This window comes from Rana temporaria, chromosome 1 (genome assembly GCF_905171775.1).
Source record: "Rana temporaria chromosome 1, aRanTem1.1, whole genome shotgun sequence".
Taxonomy (NCBI): Eukaryota; Metazoa; Chordata; class Amphibia; order Anura; family Ranidae; genus Rana; species Rana temporaria.
The window spans coordinates 22,828,593-22,850,985 of record NC_053489.1 but is presented as its reverse complement, the minus strand read 5'-3'; the positions used below and the strand labels follow the sequence as shown (position 1 = coordinate 22,850,985).

Genomic DNA, 22,393 nt, shown 5'->3' with positions numbered 1-22,393 from the left:
GGTCAGGAAAGGAGTGGGGACGAGCGAGCGCCCCCCCCCTCCTGAGCCGTGCCAGGCCGCATGCCCTCAACATGGGGGGGTTGGGTGCTCTGGGGCAGGGGGGCGCACTGCGGGCCCCCCCACCCCAGAGCACCCTGTCCCCATGTTGATGAGGACAGGACCTCTTCCCGACAACCCTTGCCGTTGGTTGTCGGGGTCTGCGGGCGGGGGCTTATCGGAATCTGGGAGTCCCCTCAAATAAGGGGGCCCCCAGATACCGGCCCCCCACCCTAAGTGAATGGATATGGGGTACATCGTACCCCTATCCATTCACCTGTAGACAAAAAGTCAAAGTTATTAAACACACAACACAAGGGTTTTTAAATTAATGTATTATTCTGCTCCGGAGGCCCCCCCTGTCTTCTTTATTAGCTCTAATACCAGGGGGGGGCTTCTTCTTCCGCTCTCCGGGGGTCTTCTCCGCTCTCCGGGGGGGCTTCTTCTTCCGCTCTCCGGGGGGGGGGCTTCTCCGCTCTCCGGGGGTCTTCTTCTCTCTTCGCCGCTCTCCGCTGTTGACTCGGCGAACCCCGGTTCTTCTGCAGATGTCCGGTGCCTTCTTCTTCAGCGCTGGCTGCCTGCTATCTTCGTGTGTTAGCTCAATTAGTAACAGGCAGCCATCGCGGTCTTCTGTGACGTCAGGTTCTTCTCTTCTGTTCTTCTCCCCTCTTCCGATGTTGACTCGTCGCCTCTTGTCACTGTATATAGGCCTCATCGTCCCATCATCATCCCATTTATATAGGCCTCACCGTCCCATCATGCTCCGGTAGGTACCCACGTGGTGGGTGCACGTGGGTAGGCACCCACCACGTGGGTACCTGCCGGAGCATGATGGGACGGTGAGGCCTATATAAATGGGATGCAAGGCGCGCTTCCATCATTACAGTGACAAGAGGCGACGAGTCAACATCGGAAGAGGGGAGAAGAACAGAAGAGAAGAACCTGACGTCACAGAAGACCGCGATGGCTGCCTGTTACTAATTGAGCTAACACACGAAGATAGCAGGCAGCCAGCGCTGAAGAAGAAGGCACCGGACATCTGCAGAAGAACCGGGGTTCGCCGAGTCAACAGCGGAGAGCGGCGAAGAGAGAAGAAGACCCCCGGAGAGCGGAGAAGCCCCCCCCGGAGAGCGGAAGAAGAAGCCCCCCCCGGAGAGCGGAGAAGACCCCCGGAGAGCGGAAGAAGAAGCCCCCCCTGGTATTAGAGCTAATAAAGAAGACAGGGGGGCCTCCGGAGCAGAATAATACATTATTTTAAAAACCCTTGTGTTGTGTGTTTAATAACTTTTACTTTTTGCCTACAGGTGAATGGATAGGGGTACGATGTACCCCATATCCATTCACTTAGGGTGGGGGGCCGGTACCTGGGGGCCCCCTTATTTGAGGGGACTCCCAGATTCCGATAAGCCCCCGCCCGCAGACCCCGACAACCAATGGCAAGGGTTGTCGGGAAGAGGTCCTGTCCTCATCAACATGGGGACAGGGTGCTCTGGGGTGGGGGGGCCCGCAGTGCGCCCCCCTGCCCCAGAGCACCCAACCCCCCCATGTTGAGGGCATGCGGCCTGGCACGGCTCAGGAGGGGAGGGCGCTTGCTCGTCCCCACTCCTTTCCTGACCGGCCGGGTAGCGTGCTTTGGATACGGGTCTGGTATGGATTGTAGGGGGACCCCCTACGTTGATTTTTCGGCGTAGGGGGGTCTCCTTACAACCCATACCAGACCTAAGGGCCTGGTATGCTCCTGGGGGGGAACCCATGCCGGTTTTGTTTTTACAAATTGCCGTGGAGTTCTCCCTCGGGAATGCATACCAAATGCCGTCGCTTGAATGGGCTTTTACATGGTGTTACTAGTTTACACTTTGTAACACCAGCCCTAGTTTTACACTTGCAAACTAAAACTTACGGCGAAAAAACGAAGCTGAAAAGCTTTGTGGATCGCCTTAAGTGCTAATTTGCATACTAGAAGCGGCATTTCGACTCAAAATGCCCCCAGCGGCGGATGCGGTACTGCATCCTAAGATTCGGCAGTGTAATTCAATTACACATGCCGGATCTTCTGCCTAACTTTGGAAAACTGCTTCTGTGGATCAGTTCCAAAGTTAGGACAAGGGATACGATGGAGTAACAGCAGTTACTCCATCGTATCTCTTTTGTGGATCTGGCCCAACCTCTCTAGAAATGCTAAACAGAGCCCTATTATATCTCTCTCCATGCCAATATCACACTGCAAATGGCTGCTATTAGGAGTGTGACTAAGGGCAATGAGCCATGATTGGATAGAGTCATAATTTCTTTCTCCAATTATGGCTCTGACAGTGCTTTGTGCCCTGATTGGGCAAAGCTTTTATTGTTTCAGCCAATCAGGGCTTCCAGTGCACTGTGAAGTGGCGCAGTGGATTGTGGTAATTTGGTAGGCCGAACAAAAGGTTGAATGTCCTGATAATTTGAGTGTTCGTGAATGAGCGAACAGACAGTATTCAGCCCAATCTCATGCTCGGGCCAAACTGTTGACCCATTCCTACTCAAAAGGAAATTTTAGGTTGTTGATATAAAAACTCATTTATTTTGCCAACATACCAATTCGCTCTCTTGTTATCCCTCACCGTGATGATAGGAACTTCCCCCTCATAGGCTTACCTCTACACAGGTTACCCCATCTATAGTGCTGATGATAGACTCATCCACCTTACTAACAGCTCATTAACCCCCAGCCCTCTGAGGCAAATCCTCCACTGGCTTGCGCTCACCCAACACATAAAATTCAAACTACTAACAACTACTTCAAACTACTAGCCCTGCCCTGAGGATCTACATGACCAACATAATCTCAAAATATCATTCAAACATCCTCTCCACTCCCACAAGACCTGCTGTTCTCTAATTCCCCCAGCACCTTCTCCTATGCTTGCCTCCAGGACTCCTTTGAAACCTCTCTAATCCTTTGAAACTTAAATTTAAAAAAAAAATCTGCAACCACAGGGCAATCCCTCCTGTCAAGCAATTGTCTTCTCCCGGTGGGGGGGCAGGTGAAGACTTGGGAAGCCGTCCCCGCCAGGAGAAGACAGAGATTATCACTAGCACCTATAAGCAGGCGCTTGCGATAATCGGAAGCAAATCCAGCAGGCTGGTTGTACTGAAGTTGATCAATTTGGTACATTCAGCCTGCCCTTTAATGGTTTGAATCTCGGCCAATTCCTGTTGAACCTACCTGAGATTTGAACCGTGTATGGCCAGCCTAAGACACTCTTTTTGACAATCTCCTTCTCTGTCCACCTTCAGGCAATTTGTCAACCTTCAGGCTCTGTCCACATTCAGGCTTTTAGATTGTGAGCTCCCATGAGTAAGGCCCTCTGCATTGAATTATAATGTAACTTTACTGTTTCCCTGTATTTTGTAAAGCACTGTGCAAACAGTTGGCCCTATGTAAATCATGTAGAATAATTAATTATAATAAAGTCTAAAACATTTGATCAAAGTACTCTTAAAAAAACCTTGGCCCGGATTCACGTAGAGCGGCGCATAGTTATGCCGGCGTAGCGTATCGAATATACGCTACGCCGACATATCGCAGAGCGGCGAGCACAGTATTCTCAAAGCAAATGCTCCCAACGTTGCACCGGCATAAGGTAAATTCGTAGGCGTAAGCCGGCCTAATTCAAAGTAGGTGGAAGTGGGCATGATCCATTTAAATGAATCGTGACCCCATGCAAATGATGGGCCGAACGAACGGCGCATGCGCCATCCTGTGAACTCATCCCAGTGCGCATGCTCAGAATCACATCGGAAATACTCCCTAAGATACGTCGAATCACTGCCTACGACGTGAACGTAACCTACGCCCAGCCCTATTCACGTACTACTACGTAAACGACGTAAAATACGACGGCTGTTCCCTGGTCTATACCTTAACATGACTTACACCTGCTTTATGAGTCGTAACTTTACGCCAGACGTACGACTTACGTAAATCGCGTATATTAATGCGCCGGGCGCAAGTATGTTCGTGAATCGGCGTATCTCACTCATTTGCATATTCAAATCGTAAATCAAAGGGAGCGCCCCTTGCGGCCAGCGTAAATATGCGCCCACGATACGACGGTGTAGGAAACTTACGCCGGTCGGATGAAGACTATTTACAGGCGTATCTTGCTTTCAAAGTCAGGCGCATAGATACGACGGCGCCTATGTGCACTTACGCAGCGTATCTCGAGATACGTCGGCGTAAGTGCTACGTGAATCTGGGCCCTTATGTTTATATACAAAAAGTCTTCTAAAATAATTGTCAAACTTTTGCACTATACTGTTTTACCTGCTTAAATCTGTTAATATTAAGACTGCGATTAAACTTGTTGAAAAGGTTTATAGTTTCAGCCATAGCTTCTACTGCAATATACACTCGTACAGATTCTAGGCAAAACATATGTATATCAAGTTTTGGAAAAAAAATACTTAAGAAACTCGTTCTAAAAAAAGTATCATTGTGGAAATTAATATTTTTTCCATTTTCAGTTGAGGTTATATTGTAAAATGTAACGATCAGATCATCAATAAGCTGCTTAGTTTGTGAATGTCTTGACAATAGATTGTCATCAAACAGACTTTCATCTCTAAGAATTTGTGGATCAAAAAACTGTAAAGACAAACTTGTTATAAAACTTATGAGAGGAGTTATTATCTTCATTTCACCAGAAGTCCAGCCTGGGGGAAGGATAAGAATATTGTTTCTATTGAACTGAGAGAATTCATAAAGGTAATCTACTGCATAGCTTGTGGAGGAACCACAAAGTATTAAAACTTTACATCGTACTTTACTAAGTGTGTCTCTCCACTGATCCATTGTAGCAGAACTCACTGTGATTCTTCTTTCAAAAGCCACACAAATCTCCTGGGAAGCCAAAAGTCTCTTCAGAATTTGCAGTTCATTCTCTCCGGTATCATTGTCTGAAAAAAGTATTCCAACCCAATTCCAGCCAAAGTATTTCACTAGTTTGGTAATTGCTAAATAATGGACATAATCATTCTGAACGGTCCTGAATACATGCGGGTAAAGGCGTCTGTCACTTAACGAGTCATCAGTTGCTCCATAGCTGATCTGAAAAGAGGAGGAATAACTATAATGTTTCAGATTACATTCATATCCAGGTGCCATTGAAATTATCACTGAACACTTCACTGTACACGTATTTTAAAATACAACTGAATAAATTCCAGGTGCATTAAAACACAAATGTTCAAAGTTAGGGCCATATTCTGAGTAAATATCCGCCAGCTTCGCTTAGGGCACTTACACTCCGCTGTCCCAACTTACTGGAGCAGGTGTTGTATTCCCCAACCACTTGCTCCATAAGTTGGGACAGCGGAGTGTAAGTGTCCCGGCGTAGCCTGGCGGATCTCCAAGGGGGCGGCTTCTATTCAAATGAAGCGCGCCCCCAATACAAAAGAACTGGGCATGCGCCGGGCTGCAAAAAGCCCAGTGCGCATGCTCCAGTTCTCGGCGGAAAACGTCAATGACGCCGACGTGTGCGTCATTGACGTAAAGTCGTATTCAAGAACGACTTACGTAAACGACGTATCCGACGAAAAAACACGACGGGGACCCGACGCCATCCGTAACATGGCCTACGCGAGACTTGCGGAAACTTACCCCTCATATAGCAGGGGTAAGTTTCCGCTTACGCAAACGACGTTAGCGACGGTTACGCGACGCAAACTCGTTCGTGAATCGGCGTAGAAGGATCATTTGCATACGCAAATGACTCCTTCACTTAAATGCCATCTAGCGGCGGCCGGCGTCATTGCATTTAAGATCCGCCAGTGTAAGTGACTTACAGATGGCGGATCTTAAGTGTATCTATGCAAAACTGATTCTGAGAATCAGGAGCATAGATACACGGGTCAAAAAAGGGAGTTACGATGGAGTATCCTGAGTTACTCCATCGTAACTTTACTCAGAATATGGCCCTTAGTTTTTTTCTATATACAGTAAAATGCACCCAGAGTCTGATGCCGCGTACACACGATCATTTTTCGTCATGAAAAAAAACCGATGTTTTTCGGCATGTAGAAAAAAACAAAGGGGTAGATTCACATAGACTTACGACGGGCGTATCAGTAGATACGTCGTCGTAAGTCCGAATCCCCACTGTCGCAACTTTAAGCGTATGCTCAAACTGAGATACGCTTAAATGTTGCTAAGATACGACCGGCGTAAGTCTCCTACGCCGTCGTATCCTAACTGCATATTTACGCTGTCCGCTAGGGGCGTGTACGCTGATTTACGCCTAGAATATGTAAATCAGCTAGATACGCCGATTCACAAACGTACGCCCGGCCGTCGCAGTAAAGATACACCGTTTACGTAAGGGGTTTTCAGGCGTAAAGATAAACCACCAAATACATGGCGCAGCCAATGTTAAAGCGGTTGTAAACCGCATATATAATTTTTTTTTTTACCTGCAAGGCAAAATGCATAATCAGCTAGTATGCACCGCATAAAAGCTGATTATGAAATACTTACCTCAAAACGAGGTGAACAACACTTACCTGGTTCACGCCGAGCGAGATGTCAACTTGCTCCGGCGTGTCTTCCGGGTATCGCCGCTCCAGCGCTGTGATTGGCTGGAGCGGCGATGACGTCACTCCCGCGCGTGCGCGCGGGAGATTTAAAATCGGCAAGGTCCGGCGGCTGCCGGATCTTTCGCCGTGGATTCCCCCCTGCGCATGCGCCGCCCGCATTGCGAGGGGAATATCTCCTAAACCGTACAGGTTTAGGAGATATTCTTTATACCTACAGGTAAGCCTTGTTATAGGCTTACCTGTAGGTAAAAGTCAAAAATAAAGGTTTACAACCGCTTTAAGTATGGCCGTCGTTCCCGCGTCGAAATTTGAAAATTTTACGTCGTTTGCGTAACTCGTTCGTGAATGGGGCTGGCCGTAATTTAGGTTCACGTCGAAAGCATGACGATTTGCCGACGTCATTTGGAGCATGCACACTGGCATAGGTCCACGTTCATTAAAAACTTCAAATACGTGGGGTCACTAGTATTTTACATAGAACACGCCCCTAACCAGCCTATTTTGAATTAGGCGGGCTTACGCCGGCCCAGTTACACTGCGCCGCCGTAAGTTTCAGCGCAAGTTCTTTGTGAATACAGGACTTGCTGCTCAAACTTACGGCGGCGTAGTGTATCTGGGATATGCTATGCCCGCCTAATTCTACCTGAATCTAGCCCAAAGTTTTTCCAACTTCATCATTAAAACGACGTTGCCCACACACTATCATTTAAAAAAAATGCTCTAGCAAAGCGCAGTGACGTACAACACATACGACGGCACTAAAAAAGGGGAAGTTCCATGCGGATGATACCACCCATTGGCGTAAAAGACGATTCGCGCTTTTCTGTGTGTTACAGCGTGATGAATGTGCTTACTCCATTATGAATGGTAGTTTTACCAGAACGAGCGCTCCCATCTCATAACTTGCTTCTGAGCATGTGCAGGTTTTTAACGTCGTTTTAGCCTACACACGATAATTTTTTACAACCCGAAAAACGATATTGTTTAAAACGTCGTTAAAAAATTCAGCATGCTCGAATTTTTTCTTTTGACGTTTTTCAGAACCCGAAAAATGATGTGAAGCCCACACACGATCATTTTATATGACATTTTTTAAAAACAACGTTTTTTTCATGCCGAAAAATGATTGTGTGTGATCGGCATTAGTATAAAAGCCTGTCCCCTGCCAGCATGCTGCGCAGAATGACCCTTGCTCTCTGCATTGAAACAGTGGTCTGCCTGTGTAGTGTCACAGTTTGCTGCCTATCGTAGAATGCTGCGGAAGTCACGTGGCGGCCAACTGCGCATGCGCGATGCGTTCCAAACGCAAGTGCGATGCGTTCCAATGGATTTTCGACAGTACACACCAGCGAACCCGGCATTCAGGGCGACGTGGATTTAGAGGAAAGTGGCCAGTCGGCCTCACGTCCTCGCGGCTCGCTCGGCCTCCTGGCTCTTTTTTTAACATCCTCCAATCCACTGGGATGTTAAAGAAAAGAGCCTGGATGCCGACCGAGGTTTCACTGGTGTGTACTGTCGTGAATCCATTGGAACGCTTCGCATTTGCGTTTGGAATGCATCGCGCATGCGCAGTTGGCCGACACGTGACTTCCGGAGCATTCTAGGATAGGCAGCAAACTGTGACAATACACCTGCATTACATTCCCTGTTGTGTCACATACAGTGCCTTAAAGTATTGTAGTAGTGTGGTACCCCAGGGGTGTGGTGACCCAGAGTTTTCAACTGAACTGGTTGAGGGGCTCCAGGGAGCTTGCAGTTTACAGAGGAAACTGGCATTCAAGTTTCCTCAATTGTTAATAAAATCCCCAGTCCTGGGTTCAGGCTTTAGAGCCGATCAGCACACTGATTGTGCAGGTGTGTGTGGGCCTTATAGCAGACTCAGGACCAGCATTCTGGGCTCCACCCTCCCGAGGAGTCCAGGCTTGGAAGGGAGAACTCAGAGAGTGCAGGTGTGCACTGTGAAGTGGCTAGAGAAGCTGGAGAGTGCAGGCTGCACTGTGAAACCCAAGAGACCTGAGTCTAAGGTTGCTGACAGGAGTCAGGAGAGCTCCATGCTGGAGCCTGAGCAGTTGTGCTACTGCTGACAAGAGCCAGATGGCTTGGTATTTTCTTTGGCACGTATAAGCCAGGAGGCTGAAGGTACCGTTCTGTGTGGACAGTGAAAACCCCCTGTGTGGGAAACCTATGTTTGGATTTTGTTTATTTTTGCCTTTTCAATAAAAGTGGGCCAACAAGCCCTTAAACATAGTTCCGGACTGGCGCGAATCGCTTAAAATCGCATATCCCACTTGAGCTAAACACCCCCAATATTACAGTATCCATACCCTTTGGAATTTTCCACATTTTGTCATATTACAACCAAAAACATAAATAAATATATTTTATTGGGATTTTATGTGATAGACCAACACAAAGTGGCACATAATTGTGAAGTGGAAGAAAAATTATAAATGTTTTTTCAATTTTTTTTTTTTTACAAATATGTGAAAAGTGTGGTATGCATTTGTATTCAGTCCCTTTTACTCTGATACCCCTAACTAAAATATAGTGGAACCAATTGCCTTCAGAAGTCACCTAATTAGTAAATGGTGTCCTCCTGTGTGTAATTTAATCTCAGTATAAATACAGCTGTTCTGTGAAACCCTCAGAGGAGTGTTAGAGAACCTTAGTTAACAAACAGCATGAAGGCCAAGGAACACACCAGACAAGTCATAGATAAAGTTGTGGAGAAGTATAAAGCAGGGTTAGGTTATAAAAAAAAAATATCCCAAGCTTTGAACATCTCACAGAGCTCTGTTCAATCTATCATCCGAAAATACAAAGAGTATGGCACAACTGCAAACCTACAAGACATGGCGGTCCACCTAAACTGACCAGGCCGGGCAAGGAGAGCATTCATCAGAGAAGCAGCCAAGAGGCCCATGGTAACTCTGGAGGAGCTGCAGATATCCACAGCTCAGGGGGGAGAATCTGTCCTCAGGACAACTATTAGGCCCCGTACACACGGCAGAGTTTCTCGGCAGAATTCGGCGAGAAACTCGGTCAGAGCCGGATTCTGCCGAGAAACTCTGTCGTGTGTACACTTTTGGCCCTCGAGGAACTCGTCGAGAAAATAGAGAACATGTTCTCTATTTTCTCGTTGTTCTATGGGAGCTCTCGGCCCGCCAAGCTCCTCGGCGGCTTCAGGGCTGAACTGGCCGAGGAACTCGATGTGTTTGGCACGTCGAGTTCCTCGGCCGTGTGTACGAGGCCTTAGTGGTGTTCTCCACAAATCTGACCTTTATGGAAGAGTGGCAAGAAGAAAGACATTGTTGAAAGCCTTAAGAAGTCCCGTTTGCAGTTTACGAGGTTAACAAGGTTAATTTGTTTAAATCATTTCTGTAATTAAAGAATCTGGTTCTACAGAATTAACTACATTCTTACATTATTTACTAGCCTTACTTCTCTGGCTCTCTCTATGCTCCCCTTCCCCCCACTTTCCTTTATGATTGTTCCTTCTGGTTAATGCTCATATTCCAGCTCTCCGTCTCTTTTGTACTGTTTATTGATATTTACATCCATGTCTTTTTAAGAATTGCTGCCTGCCCATTATTATGGGCCTTTTCATGTTAAATGCCCTGTACTAATTAATTTCTATGTAGGGTACTCATATACCCATTTAACCACTTGCCGACCAGCCGCCATCGTTTTACGGCGGCAGGTCGGCTCCCCTGTGCGAGAGCACGTAATATAACGTCGGCTCTCGCGCAGGCCACTAGGGGCGCGTGCTCGCCCCCGACCCCTGTGTGTGTGTCCGGCAGGCGTGATCGCCGCTGGGCACCCGCGATTGCTCGTTACAGAGCGGGGACCGGGAGCTGTGTGTGTGTAAACACACAGCTCCCGGTCCTGTCAGGAAGAGAAATGCTAATCTTCTGTTCATACAATGTATGAACAGAAGATCAGTCATTTCCCCTAGTGAGGCCACCCCCCCTACAGTTAGAACACACCCAGGGAACATACTTAACCTCTTCCCCGCCCCCTAGTGTTAACCCCTTCCCTGCCAGTGGCATTTTATAGTAACCCAATGCATTTTTATAGCACTGATCGCTATAAAAATGCCAATGGTTCCAAAAATGTGTCAAAAGTGTCCGAAGTGTCCGCCATAATGTCGCAGTACCGAAAAAATATCCCTGATCGCCGCCATTACTAGTAAAAAAAAAATATTAATAAAAATGCCATAAAAATACCCCCTATTTTGTAAACGCTATAACTTTTGCGCAAACCAATCAATAAACGCTTATTGCCATTTTGTTTTACGAAAAATATGTAGAAGAATACGTATCGTCCTAAACTGAGGAAAAAAAAATGTTTTTATATATTTTTGGGGGAAATTTATTATAGCAAAAAGTAAAAAATATATTTTTTTTTTCAAATTGTCGTTCTATTTTTGTTTACAGTGCAAAAACTGCAGAGGTGATCAAATACCACCAAAAGAAAGCTCTATTTGTGGGGAAAAAAGGACGCCAATTTTGTTTGGGAAAAAGTAATAAGTAGAACTCCTGCACTGTAATGGATAAGTGAGTGGGAAGAAAAGAGGGGGGGGGGAGGTGTTAGTGAAGGGCAAATGGGGCAGGAGATGGTATGTGAATTGGTACACTGCAGCAAACAGAAAAAGGGTCTATCCTAGTAGACAAATAAAGTAAATGGAAGAAGTAATAAAGTCTGCGCTGTGAAGGAAAAAACACTGCCAATTTAGCTAAGTGTAATAAAACAAAAAGGCAAGAGAAGGCAAGAGAAGAATCAGGATATTGACGAGCTCGCTGCTCGTGGAGATAGGCACCCTTTTCTTGTACTCTGTGTAAGTGCATACCTATACACCTTAGTGGAAGTTTCCTAGAAGTGATAGGATTACGCAATATTGCCTTTTGTTGTGTCTCCCACATGCACCATCTGCTATTGGGGCTTACAAGACCTACCACCCCACCCCTTGGGAGGACAAACATCTGTTAGGAGTCTGCAGTCTTCCCCTGTTTGTTGGCTATATACAATAGCTATAAGGTAAGCTGCTAGGATCACAGGAGGTGTGGGCTGCACGTTTGGATTTTCTGGTTTTGCTCTGGTCTTTGACCAGCAATATGGTCCGGGAGTTAAGTGGTTAAACTGTATTATATATATTACCAATGTTTACTTTGTACAATTCTGTTGTTTATATACATGTCTACCAATAGTATCAGCGCTATGTTGCTTCTTCCTATTTCCTCCTCGTTTGGTGGGTGGCTCCCTGTGGGCCCCCCCTCCAATCGGCGACCTTGTGCCCGCCCTGGTCCGACCTAGCCCCTGCTGGGGGCTCGGCCGCACTTGCCCTTACACTGACGTGGCCAGTACTGAGTCAAAGTGTATGGTGCGCATGCGTGTGCAATGTATCGCCGCGATCGCGTCATGCGGGCGGTCTAACGCGCTGATGTCACGCGTCAGCGCCATGGTGCCTCGTGATGACGTCATGTTGTTGGGGACATTTTAGCAGGCTGAGCCCTGTAGCAGATGTGTTGGACACCAGGCCCTAGGACTCTGCGTTGCTCTATCCAGCAACAAGTAAGTCTCACCACTTGATCTATCTTACTGCCTCTTTATGGAACGCTCACCTGAGTCTGCTACCTTGCAGGCTTCAGGCTTATATCCACTATTAGCTTGTTTACTTGTCCTTTACTATGGCTGTTTCTGTTCCATAGGTTGCTCCTTATAAGTGAGACCGTATCAGACTTCATTTCTGAATTTAGTACACACAGTATCACTGTGCGGCCTGTGTAACCACTCGCTGCACTATCTTCACGTTGCAATTGGATCACAGGGCCCTCGTACTTTAGCTCCTAATTTTACACAGGTACAACCCCCCCTCTTTTTCTGATCTTGTTTGCTCCCCTTTTGCTTTCCTGTTGCTATATCCCTCCCCTCCGCCTTTATCCCCTCCCCTCCTTCCCTCCTCCCCCTTACACTTATTCACACACGTACTCCCACACCCTCCCCCTTTTTTCCCCTCCCCCTTTCATTCCCTCCCTCCCCCCTTCTTTCCTCCCCCCATATTCCCCTCCCTCCCCCCATCCCCCCTTTTTTTTCCTTTCCCCTCCCCTTCCCTTTTCTGCCACCTTGCCCACTTAAACAAGTCCCTCTTTTTTCTCTCCCCCTTCCCCCCCTTCCCTTCACTTTCCCCACCCTTTTCTTTTTCTTTTTCTCTTTTCTTTTCCTCGCTCTTTCTTCCCCCCTCCTCTCCCCCCTTTTTTTCCTTTCCCTTTCCACCCCTTGCCTCCCCTCCTCTCTTCTTTCCCCTTCCTCCCTTTCTTTTTACCCTTTTCCCTGCTTTCTGGGTTCCACGGTTCCCCCACCCACGTTACAATATTTTTGTGCAATCCACCACGGTGACACTTCCCCACTCTCACCTTGTTATATAATAATTTAGTCTCAACTTATGGTATATCTATATTACACAGTTAAACAAGTCCACCTCCACAGTTGTCCCCCTTGGTCGCCGTGGGAGGCTTTCTCCGCGGTCAGCTGCGACTTCCAAGCAATTTGGTGCTCTCTTTATAGGTAAGCCACACAGCGTTTGTTCCCCTAAGTAATGTCTTTTTATATATTGCTGATACTCCAATATTTGTTTGCTGACATTTGATTGGCCTATGTATGTTCATCATCTGTATATATAGCCCCTTATGCTAACAACTATGTATCATTTTTAGAATTCTCCTAACGAAGCAACCCAGTTGCGAAACTAGTTGAGATTCCGTGTTGCTTGACCTCCCCCTTCACTGTGATCCTCTATCTGGGGACCATCTTAGCTCGGTGACCTGTATGGTTGGTCTCGCAATATGTCTATTGCTTGATATTAATGTTTTGATGTATTTTATGACCATGTTTGTCTCTTTTTGATATCATGTGAATAAATTGATACATATCTTTTGCTTTTTCTTCTCCTTGAGTCTAACTCTTTACACAGTACCGATATAGTCCTCTTGTCCCTTTTTTTTTTCTTGGTCTCCTGGGTCCTTGGGGTCCCTCTAGTCCTAATTCTATTCTAAATGACTTTTAGGATGATGGTACTACTATTTCTTTATTGTTTATACTAAGAGGTTTTTATTTAAATCACAGTTTACGAGAAGCCATGTGAGGGACACGGCAAACATGTGGAAGAAGGTGCTCTGGTCACATGAGCCCGAAATTGAACTTTTTGGCCTAAAAGCAAAACGATATGTGTGGGGGGGGAAACTAACACTGAACATCGCCCTGAACACACCAAACCCACTGTGAAACATGGTGGTGGCAGCATCATGTGGTGGGGATGCTTTTTTTTCAGCAGGGACAGGGATGCCGGTCAGAGTTGATGGGAAGATGGATGAAGCCAAATACAGGAAAATCTTAGAAGAAAACCTGTTAGAGTCTGAAAAAGATGAGACTGGGGTGCGAAGGTTCATCTTACAGAAGGACAATGACATTAAACATACAGCCAGAGCTACAATGGATTGGTTTAGATCAAAGCATATTCATATGCTAGAATGGCCCAGTCAAAGTCCAGACCTAAATCTGTGGAAAGACTTAAAAATTGCTGTTCACAGACGCTCTCCATCCAATCTGACAGAGCTTGAGCAATTTTGCAAAGAAGAATGGGCAAACATTTCCCTCTCTAGATGTGCAAATCTTGTAGAGACATCCCCGAAAAGACTTGCAGCTGTATTTTCAGAGAAAAGGGGTTCTACAAAGTATTCACTCAGGGGGGCTGAATACAAATGCCCCCCACACTTTTCACATATTTATTTGTAAAAAAAATATTGAAAACCATTTATCATTTCCCTTTCACTTCACAATTATGTGCTACTTTGTGTTGGTCCATCACATAAAATCCCAATTAAATATTTTCACGTTTTTGGTTGTAACAAGACATAGGGGCAGATCCACAAAAGAATTACGCCTGCTTATCCATGATACGCCGCATAATTTCAAAGTTCCCACGTCCTATCTTTGTTTTGTATCCACAAAACAAGATACGACGGCATCTGGGATCGATCCGACAGGCGTATGTCTTAGTACGCCGTTGGATCTTAGGTGCATTTTTTCGGCGGCCGCTGGGTGGCGTTTCCGTCGAATTCCGCGTTGAGTATGCAAATTAGCTAGTTACGGCGATCCACGAACGTACGTCCGGCCGGCGCATTTTTTTACGTCGGCATTTTCCGGCGTATGGTTACCCCTGCTATATGGTGGTGTACTCAATGTTAAGTATGGCCGTCCTTCCCGCCTCGGATTTTGAATTGTTTATGTCGTTTGCATAAGTCGTTCGCGAATAGGGATTTGCGTAGAATGACATCACCGCCGTAAGCATCCGGTTTAATTTCGAGCATGCGCACTGGGATACCCCCATGTCGTTTACGTCGGGTCACGACGTATTTACATAAAGCACGCCCCCATCACATCCATTCGAATTCCGCGCCCTTACGCCGCCAAAGATACACTACACTGCCGTGTACGGCGCAAATTCTTTGAGGATTCAAAAAAAAAAAAGTTACGGCAGCGTAGTGTATCTTAGATACGCTACGCCCGGCGGAAATATGCGCCGCGGTACGTGAATCTGCCCCAAAATTTGAAACATTTCACACAAAGCAGAGGGATACATTATTACGCAATAAAAAGCCAAAATATAGTAAGAGACATGAAATAAATCGTGTTGTCTATGTCTTATATAGATCAAAATAGGTATAGCAACATATACGGTACATGTAGAAATGGAAGACAGCTTCCATATGATTCTGTCAGAAATAACTATCGGGTTATGTGGTTTCCCAACCAGATTTGTTAGAGGAAGTCATAATACTTGCTGTTCTAACCTGTAAAGGTAACATCAATAATACGAACCATTTTATGAATAACATTATACCAACCAAAATTGTCACATTGCACCATTATAATTTTGAACCATGAAGAGACTTGTGGGTTAGTCAGAGTGCAAGTGTTCAGGCTTAGGACAAGGGGTAGGGTTGATAGAAACGGGAGTGCTAGAAAAAAGGAGGGGGGTGGAAGAGGGGAGGGTGAAGTCAATTGACCCCTGTCTGCAGCCGGCTGGCAAGGGACAGACTTTCCTACTGCTAAATTATGCATAACCAGAAAAAAAACATGCAAATCCGGAGACGTGACATCAACCTGACTTTGCTTGTGCTGGATCACTGATTCTAGCTAGCCAGGAAAGCCAGTTTACCAGCATTTTCAGAAAGAACTCAGCAAAGGATGGTCTACATGTCTCTCTCAGCAGATGTCATTTATGTTTATAATTTTAAATAAAAATGTAAAATAATTAAATAACAGCATGCCAAGGGACGCAAGGGGGAAGCCAGGCTTCCCCAGTGACGTGTCAGAGGGGGACAGGGTCACGTGACGGGTGGCCCCGCCTCACCAATAAAAGAAATGTCAGCTTCAGCCATGTCATTCGCCGGGCTGTGTTCAGCGGAGAGAGGAGGCGGGCGATGCTGTGCTCTGGATCCTGGATGATCTTCTCATCGCTGGACCGGAGAGGAGATCACCCGTCGCTGGATACCGACAACGTTGGAGCAGGGACCCGGGACCGAGTGGATTACCACCACTGGATTTATTTTTTTATTAATAAAGGACTTTTTTCTACGGTGTGTGTGTTTTTTACAACTATTTACACTTCCTTCGTGAAATGGTAGGGGTACAATGTACCCCATTACCAATTCACATAGGGGGGGGGCAGGATCTGAGGGTCCCCTTTGTTAAAGGGGTCTTCCAGATTCTAATAAGCCCCCCGCCCGCAGACCCCCACAACCACCGGCCAGGGTTGTGGGGATGAGGCCCTTGTCCCCATCAACATGGGAACATCCTCCCCATGTTGAGGGCATGTGGCCTGGTACGGTTTAGGAGAGGGGGGGTGCACTCTGTCCCGCCCTCTTTTCTGCGGCCGGCCTGGTTAACGTGCTCGGCTAAGGGATCTGGTGTGGATTTTTGGTGGAACTCCACGCCATTTTTTTTTTAATTTGGGGTGGAGTTCCCCTTAAAATCCACACCAGACCTGAAGGGTCTGGAATGGATATTTGGGGGGTACCCCACGTCATTTTTTTTTAAATTGACGGCGGGGTTCCCCTTAATATCCATACCAGACCTGAAGGGCCTGGTAATTGAATTTGGGGGACCCCCACGCTTTTTTTTTATGAATGAATTTTCTCTGAATTGCCGGGAGCCGACAATTCATTATAGCCGCGAGTCCGGTTTTAAGTGACTTTTTTCTTTCAGAAATGCCACTTTGTGCAGAGACAGTTCTAAGTACATGCTTACTTTACACCCCCCCCCCGCCCAGGTACGAAATGTAAAGGAATATTTCACTTTTATTGTTTCACTTTAAGCATTATTAAATTCACTGCTCCCGAAAAAACTGCAGTTTTTAAAACTTTTTTTTGCATTGATACATGTCCCCTGGGGCAGGACCCAGGTCCCCAAACACTTTTTAGCACTTTGGTTAATGAGATCTTCCGCGACCTTCTGTATGTATGTGTTGTATATCTGGATGATATTCCTATTTTCTCACCAGACTTACTCACCCATCGTCTCCATGTGAAAGCGTCTATGGGACAATTGTCTATATGCTAAATTGGAGAAGTGCCTATTTGAACATACACACAAGTTCATTTTCTGGGCTACATAATCTCATCACAGGGCCTCCTCATGGACCTAGCCAAACTTTGGGCCATCTCTAAGCGGCCCCAGCCCTCTGGTCTTAAAGTCACCCAACGCTTTTTGGGCTTCACCAATTACTATCGCCAATTCATTCATAACTACTCCACCTTGGTTGCCCCTATTACTTCTCTCACTCGCAAGGGTGTCAATTCTCATCTCTGCCCCCCTGAAGCCACTGATGCTTTCCACAAACTCAAGGCAGCATTGCTCTCCGCCCCTATTCTCCTATGTTCAGACATTACAAAACCCTTTTCTATGGAAGTTGATGCCTCTTCAATAGGAGTCGGTGCCGTCCTACTCCAAGCTCAGAAGGGCAAGTCTCAGCCTTGCGGATTCTTTTCCAAGAAGTTTTCTGATGCGGAAAAGAACTATACCATTGGGGGACCGTGAGCTACTGGCTATTAAACTAGCTCTTCAAGAATGAGGACATCTACTTGAGGGTTCTCCCCATTGCATTACCATCTATACTTATCATAAAAACCTGCAATATTTACAATCCGCAAAACGCTTGAACCCAGTGGGCTCTCTTTTTTTGCCCGCTTCAACTTCAACATTGCCTTTCGTCCTGGTGCCAAAAATCTTTGTGCCGATGCCTTGTCTACGTCCTTTGATGTCAATGATTCTGAGAATCACCTAGATCCTGGTCCCATCATCCCCCCGCACCAATGTCTAGCCACTACTCAGCTCCAGTCTGTGCAGCCTCCCCAGTTAAAACTTTTGTAGTTCCTGCACTTTGTCACAAACTCCTTGCCTGGGCTCATGACTCCAAGTTTTCTGGACATCCTGTTATACCTCGTACTTGTGACCTTCTTCTGAGTCATTACTGGTGGCCCTCACTTCGTAAGGATGTCAGAGTATGTTCAAGCTTGTATGGTTTGTGTACTATCCAAGACTTCCACGTCTGCACCAGCTGGGTTGCTTTTGCCCTTACCAGTTCACAATATACCTTGGTGCTGTATTTCCATGGACTTTATCTCGGATCTGCCCCCCTCAACAGGTTCTACAATCATCTGGGTAGTGGTGGATTGGTTCTCCAGAATTTGTCACTTGATCTTTCTCCCAGGCCTACCTTCTGCTCCCAGTCTTGCAACAATCTTCATTAAGGAGATCTTTCGTCTTCATGGGATGCCTTCACATATTGTCTCTGACAGGGGAGCTCAATTTACTGCTCGGTTTTGGAGAGCCTTGGCCAAATCCTTTGGGATTAAATTGGATTTTTCTTCTGCCTTTCATCCCCAGTCCAATGAGCAAACGGAACATGTCAATCAAAATGTGGAAAGGTTTTCTTCGTGCTTTCATCTCAGCCCACCAAAATGACTGGGTGGACCTTTTGCCCTGGGCAGAGTTTGCCTTCAACACTCCAAAGCCAGTTCTGGAAAATCTCCCTTCACTGTTTATAGGCAGCTTCCATCTGTTCCCTTCCCTGTTCCCATTTCTCCCCTTGTACCAGCAGTAGCTGAAACCCAAAGGACCTTCAACTCAATCTGGGCAGAAGTCTCTAAGAATCTTCATCTGGCTGCTTCCAGGCATAAAACGGCAGCAGATCGTTGTCTGGCCCCTAAGTTCCTACCTGGCGATAGAGTCTGGCTTTCTACCAAGTACATCCGACTCCAGGTGCCCTCAATGAAACTTGCCCCTTGCTTCATTGGTCCATTTCGGATTTTACATGAGATCAATCCAGTTGCTTTCATGTCTCTGCTCAGGCCACTGGTCCTCAATCTCTTCTCTCGCCCTGCTTCTTGCCCCGCTCCCGTGGCTGATACCTCAGATCAGTAGGGAGATTAAAGATATATTGGACTCCAAATACTCTGGAGGGAAGCTACTCTAGCTCATTGATTGGAAGGGTTACGGCCCGGAGGAGAGGTGTTGGGTTCCTGCTGCAGATGTCTCAGCCCCACGCTTGGTGACCAGATTCCATCAAAAATTTCCCTCCAAGCCAGCCCCCAGATGTGTAGGGGGACCTCGTAAGTGGGGGAGTACTGTCACAGATCAGCTGCAGAGCTGATCTGTGTTTTACCTTTACTGCTGTAGGTCGGCTGTTGTTCCACAAGCTTGTGTTCAGCTCTGGCTGCACTCAGCATCTATGGGTGTCGCCGGCTTTACCTGTTGCTTAATATATCCTTCCTTCCTGCTACTTCCTGTCCAGCCCCTCAAATGCCTCTCTATTTAAATTCCACTCAGACCAGCTTCTGGTTGCTTGAACAACAATTGTTTCTGAGCACCCCTCCTGTAACCTACTCACCCAACTTCTCGTGGACTGATCCCTTGTGTACCGAATCGGCCAGTTCTCCTGATTACGCTGTCTGCTGCCTGCCCCAATCTTGGCTCACTATCTGGCTTCCCTTTTGCTACATCCATCCTTCTGCGTCTTCTGGCACTCTTCTCACGAGGGTGAACCTAGGGGTCGTGACCTGGGGTTGGCACGCAGCTAAGCCCAAACCCTTTTGAGGGGGTCCCTGGCAGAATACCGGCTGGCACTTAGATTCCTCGCCCTGGGATCCCGTGTCACCTGCTCGCCTGTGGGCTCATAACAGTACCAGCGTGACACTTTGTATTCATTCTGCTTAAAGTTGAAGCCTCTTTTTTTTCTTTTTTTTGCTCTGCGTTTGGCAGCATTGTGCAGACCTGGACAACTGTTCAAGGCACTATCAAGTCTCTGGCACACACCCATGGCAGTACTTTAGTCAACAACCTTCTTTCGGCATTGTGAGATTTGCTCATTGAAGAACTGTCAAGTGGGGTATGGAACAGAGTCAAAGAGGTGAGAATTGGTGATATAAGTATTTTAGTCATTTGGAAAACTGTAAATGCCATTGAGTCTATTATGTTTAGTGTCCATATAGAATGATTGCACTATGTTCATGAAGGTATATATTTTCCACCTTTAGGATGCAAGATGTGTTGGGACTACAGAACTTTTACTCTTTTTAATAATGGGGGGTTAAAGACAGTGGCAAAGGTCTGCAGGCTTTTCTATCCCCTGCAGTGTTGTCGCCACTTATGAGCATTCTCTAGGTATCTACTGCTTACCTTCTTCGTTGAACAACTTGGGTAGCGGTTGGGACCTCTGGCCTGCATTGCCACCGCCTGTGTACTTGCTCCCGGTGTCTTAGGTACTTATCTCTTTAAACAGCCTTGGAGGTGGGCAGGACCTCTGCCCTTCTTTGGATAGTGATGACAGGAGGAGCCCCTATCAATCATATAACCCTACCCATCCCATCAAACAGTGATGTTGTTGAAGTAGGCAAATGGGAGCCTAATGAGGTTGGGTAAAAGTGTAAGATTAACAATAGCTCTTCCTATCCTATTGTGATTGTAAGTTGCTCCCAAAGGTCTTCCGCAGTCTCTGCCCCTAGCCCTCCAAGCAACAGGAGAAGAGGGGACCAAGCAGTCACATGACCATAGATAAAAGCCCTAAAACAAAGGTAATTGCATTGGATTTTAACTATGTAAAATAGGGCAAAAGCCTTGTGATAGTGCTAGGTGTTTTTTTTCTTTTGTTTAACTGACTTTACATTTACAAGCACTTTAACTGTTAAAGTTTTTGTGTGTGTGTGTGTGTATATATATATATATATATATATATATATATATATATATATATATATATATATAGTGTGTGTGTCTGTATGTATGTGTGTATATATATATACAGACTGGCATGTTTTTGTAACATGTATATTGTTCTCTCTGTTGACATAGAATTATATAACAAATAAACAAGTAGTATACTCACCTGTGTGTATCTGTACAATCCAAGGATTTGGGCGATTGGGATTGTAGTGGATGAATACTGATCTCCAATAACACCAACCAGCTTGCCTTGTCCTTTACAGGAATAATTAGGAACTGTCCCATTTGGTCCAGATAAGATCTGTAGAATGCTCTGTACAGCCTTCCTGGGTTCCAGCCATGAATCATATAGATGGAAGCCAAGAGTGATATTAGGTAAGATGTCTGGATCCTGGTTAATATTATCAATTGCAGAAATGAAATCTAGGAGGTTCAGGTAATACCAGAAAGATGGGCTACAAAAGTTGTTTTTAATAAAATAAAATAAAAACAGTATTATAACAATTTTATACATATTTAAAAAATGTTTTTAAATATTCATACATGTAATCAGTGTAACATTAAATACAGAGGAAAATACTTTTAAACAATGATTCTTGGGACATATATAAAATAAAATAAACATTGTTGAGGTAATGCTACATTTTACACAGCGGGTCTGTAAATTAAAGGCTCACCACTGGATGCTCAAACCAATCATGTGGCCTTTGTAGATCCAGAACACCTACTTGTGAACTGTTTTGATATACTCTGCATAGGTCTGATAGGCAGTGATGAGCCAAACTGCACTGGGTTTAGTTTAGCAGGAGTGCAGTTAAAATAAATGCTTCTGATGTTAATTTTCTGTGCTAACTGGTGAGGAGGTGTCAAAAAAGGGGGTGGGCACTGCCCTGGGAAAAATATACCAATGCAAAAAAAAATGTTTTAAAGAATCCATTCGCCAGGAGCAACTTTTTTTTTTATTATTCTTAAAGTGAACACCTTTGAGGAATGGATAGATTTTACTTCACAGAAAAAAAAAATGTTCCCCAGGATTTACATATCAGACTTCTTGGTTCTGGTAAAGATTGTAAGGGAGCCTCCACACAAAAAAAATAGATCACCTACCAGACCCTTATTCCAGGCATGCAGCCTGGCTGGAGGGGGAAGGAAGGGCTGAGCTAACCAGGGAAGGAAGAGGACATGCCTACGGCCCTCCCTCCAGAAGAATACCAGGCAACATGTGATCAACATGAGGGGTGCTTTGCCAAAGTACCTTGTCCCCTTCTTAATAAGAACAAGGGTCTCTTACCCACAACTTATGCCCGGTTGTCTGCAGGTGAGGATCCTAGTGGAATCTGAAAGTTTCCTTTAATCAGACCACAATTACTTCTGGTATGGTAATGACTATTTTAAGCAAATCTGCGGTATAGCGATGGGTGCTAAATATGCGCCAAGTGTGGCTAATTTATACATGGCTGAGTGGGAAGCAGATGTTTTATATAATAGAAAACCGCAGCAGCTA

General features: G+C 45.8%; 1 protein-coding gene across 1 annotated transcript; it reads right to left on the bottom strand.

Annotated features, from left to right (window-relative positions):
* Window positions 1–301: 301 nt before the first annotated feature.
* LOC120928834 (vomeronasal type-2 receptor 26-like) lies at window positions 302–21,589 on the bottom strand. The gene is made up of 4 exons (XM_040339888.1): window positions 21,567–21,589; window positions 21,053–21,344; window positions 4,343–5,125; window positions 302–313 (listed from the first exon to the last, which is right to left on the bottom strand). Exons 1-4 carry the CDS (start codon window positions 21,587–21,589, stop codon window positions 302–304), a joined length of 1,110 nt encoding a protein of 369 aa, XP_040195822.1.
* Window positions 21,590–22,393: the final 804 nt, after the last annotated feature.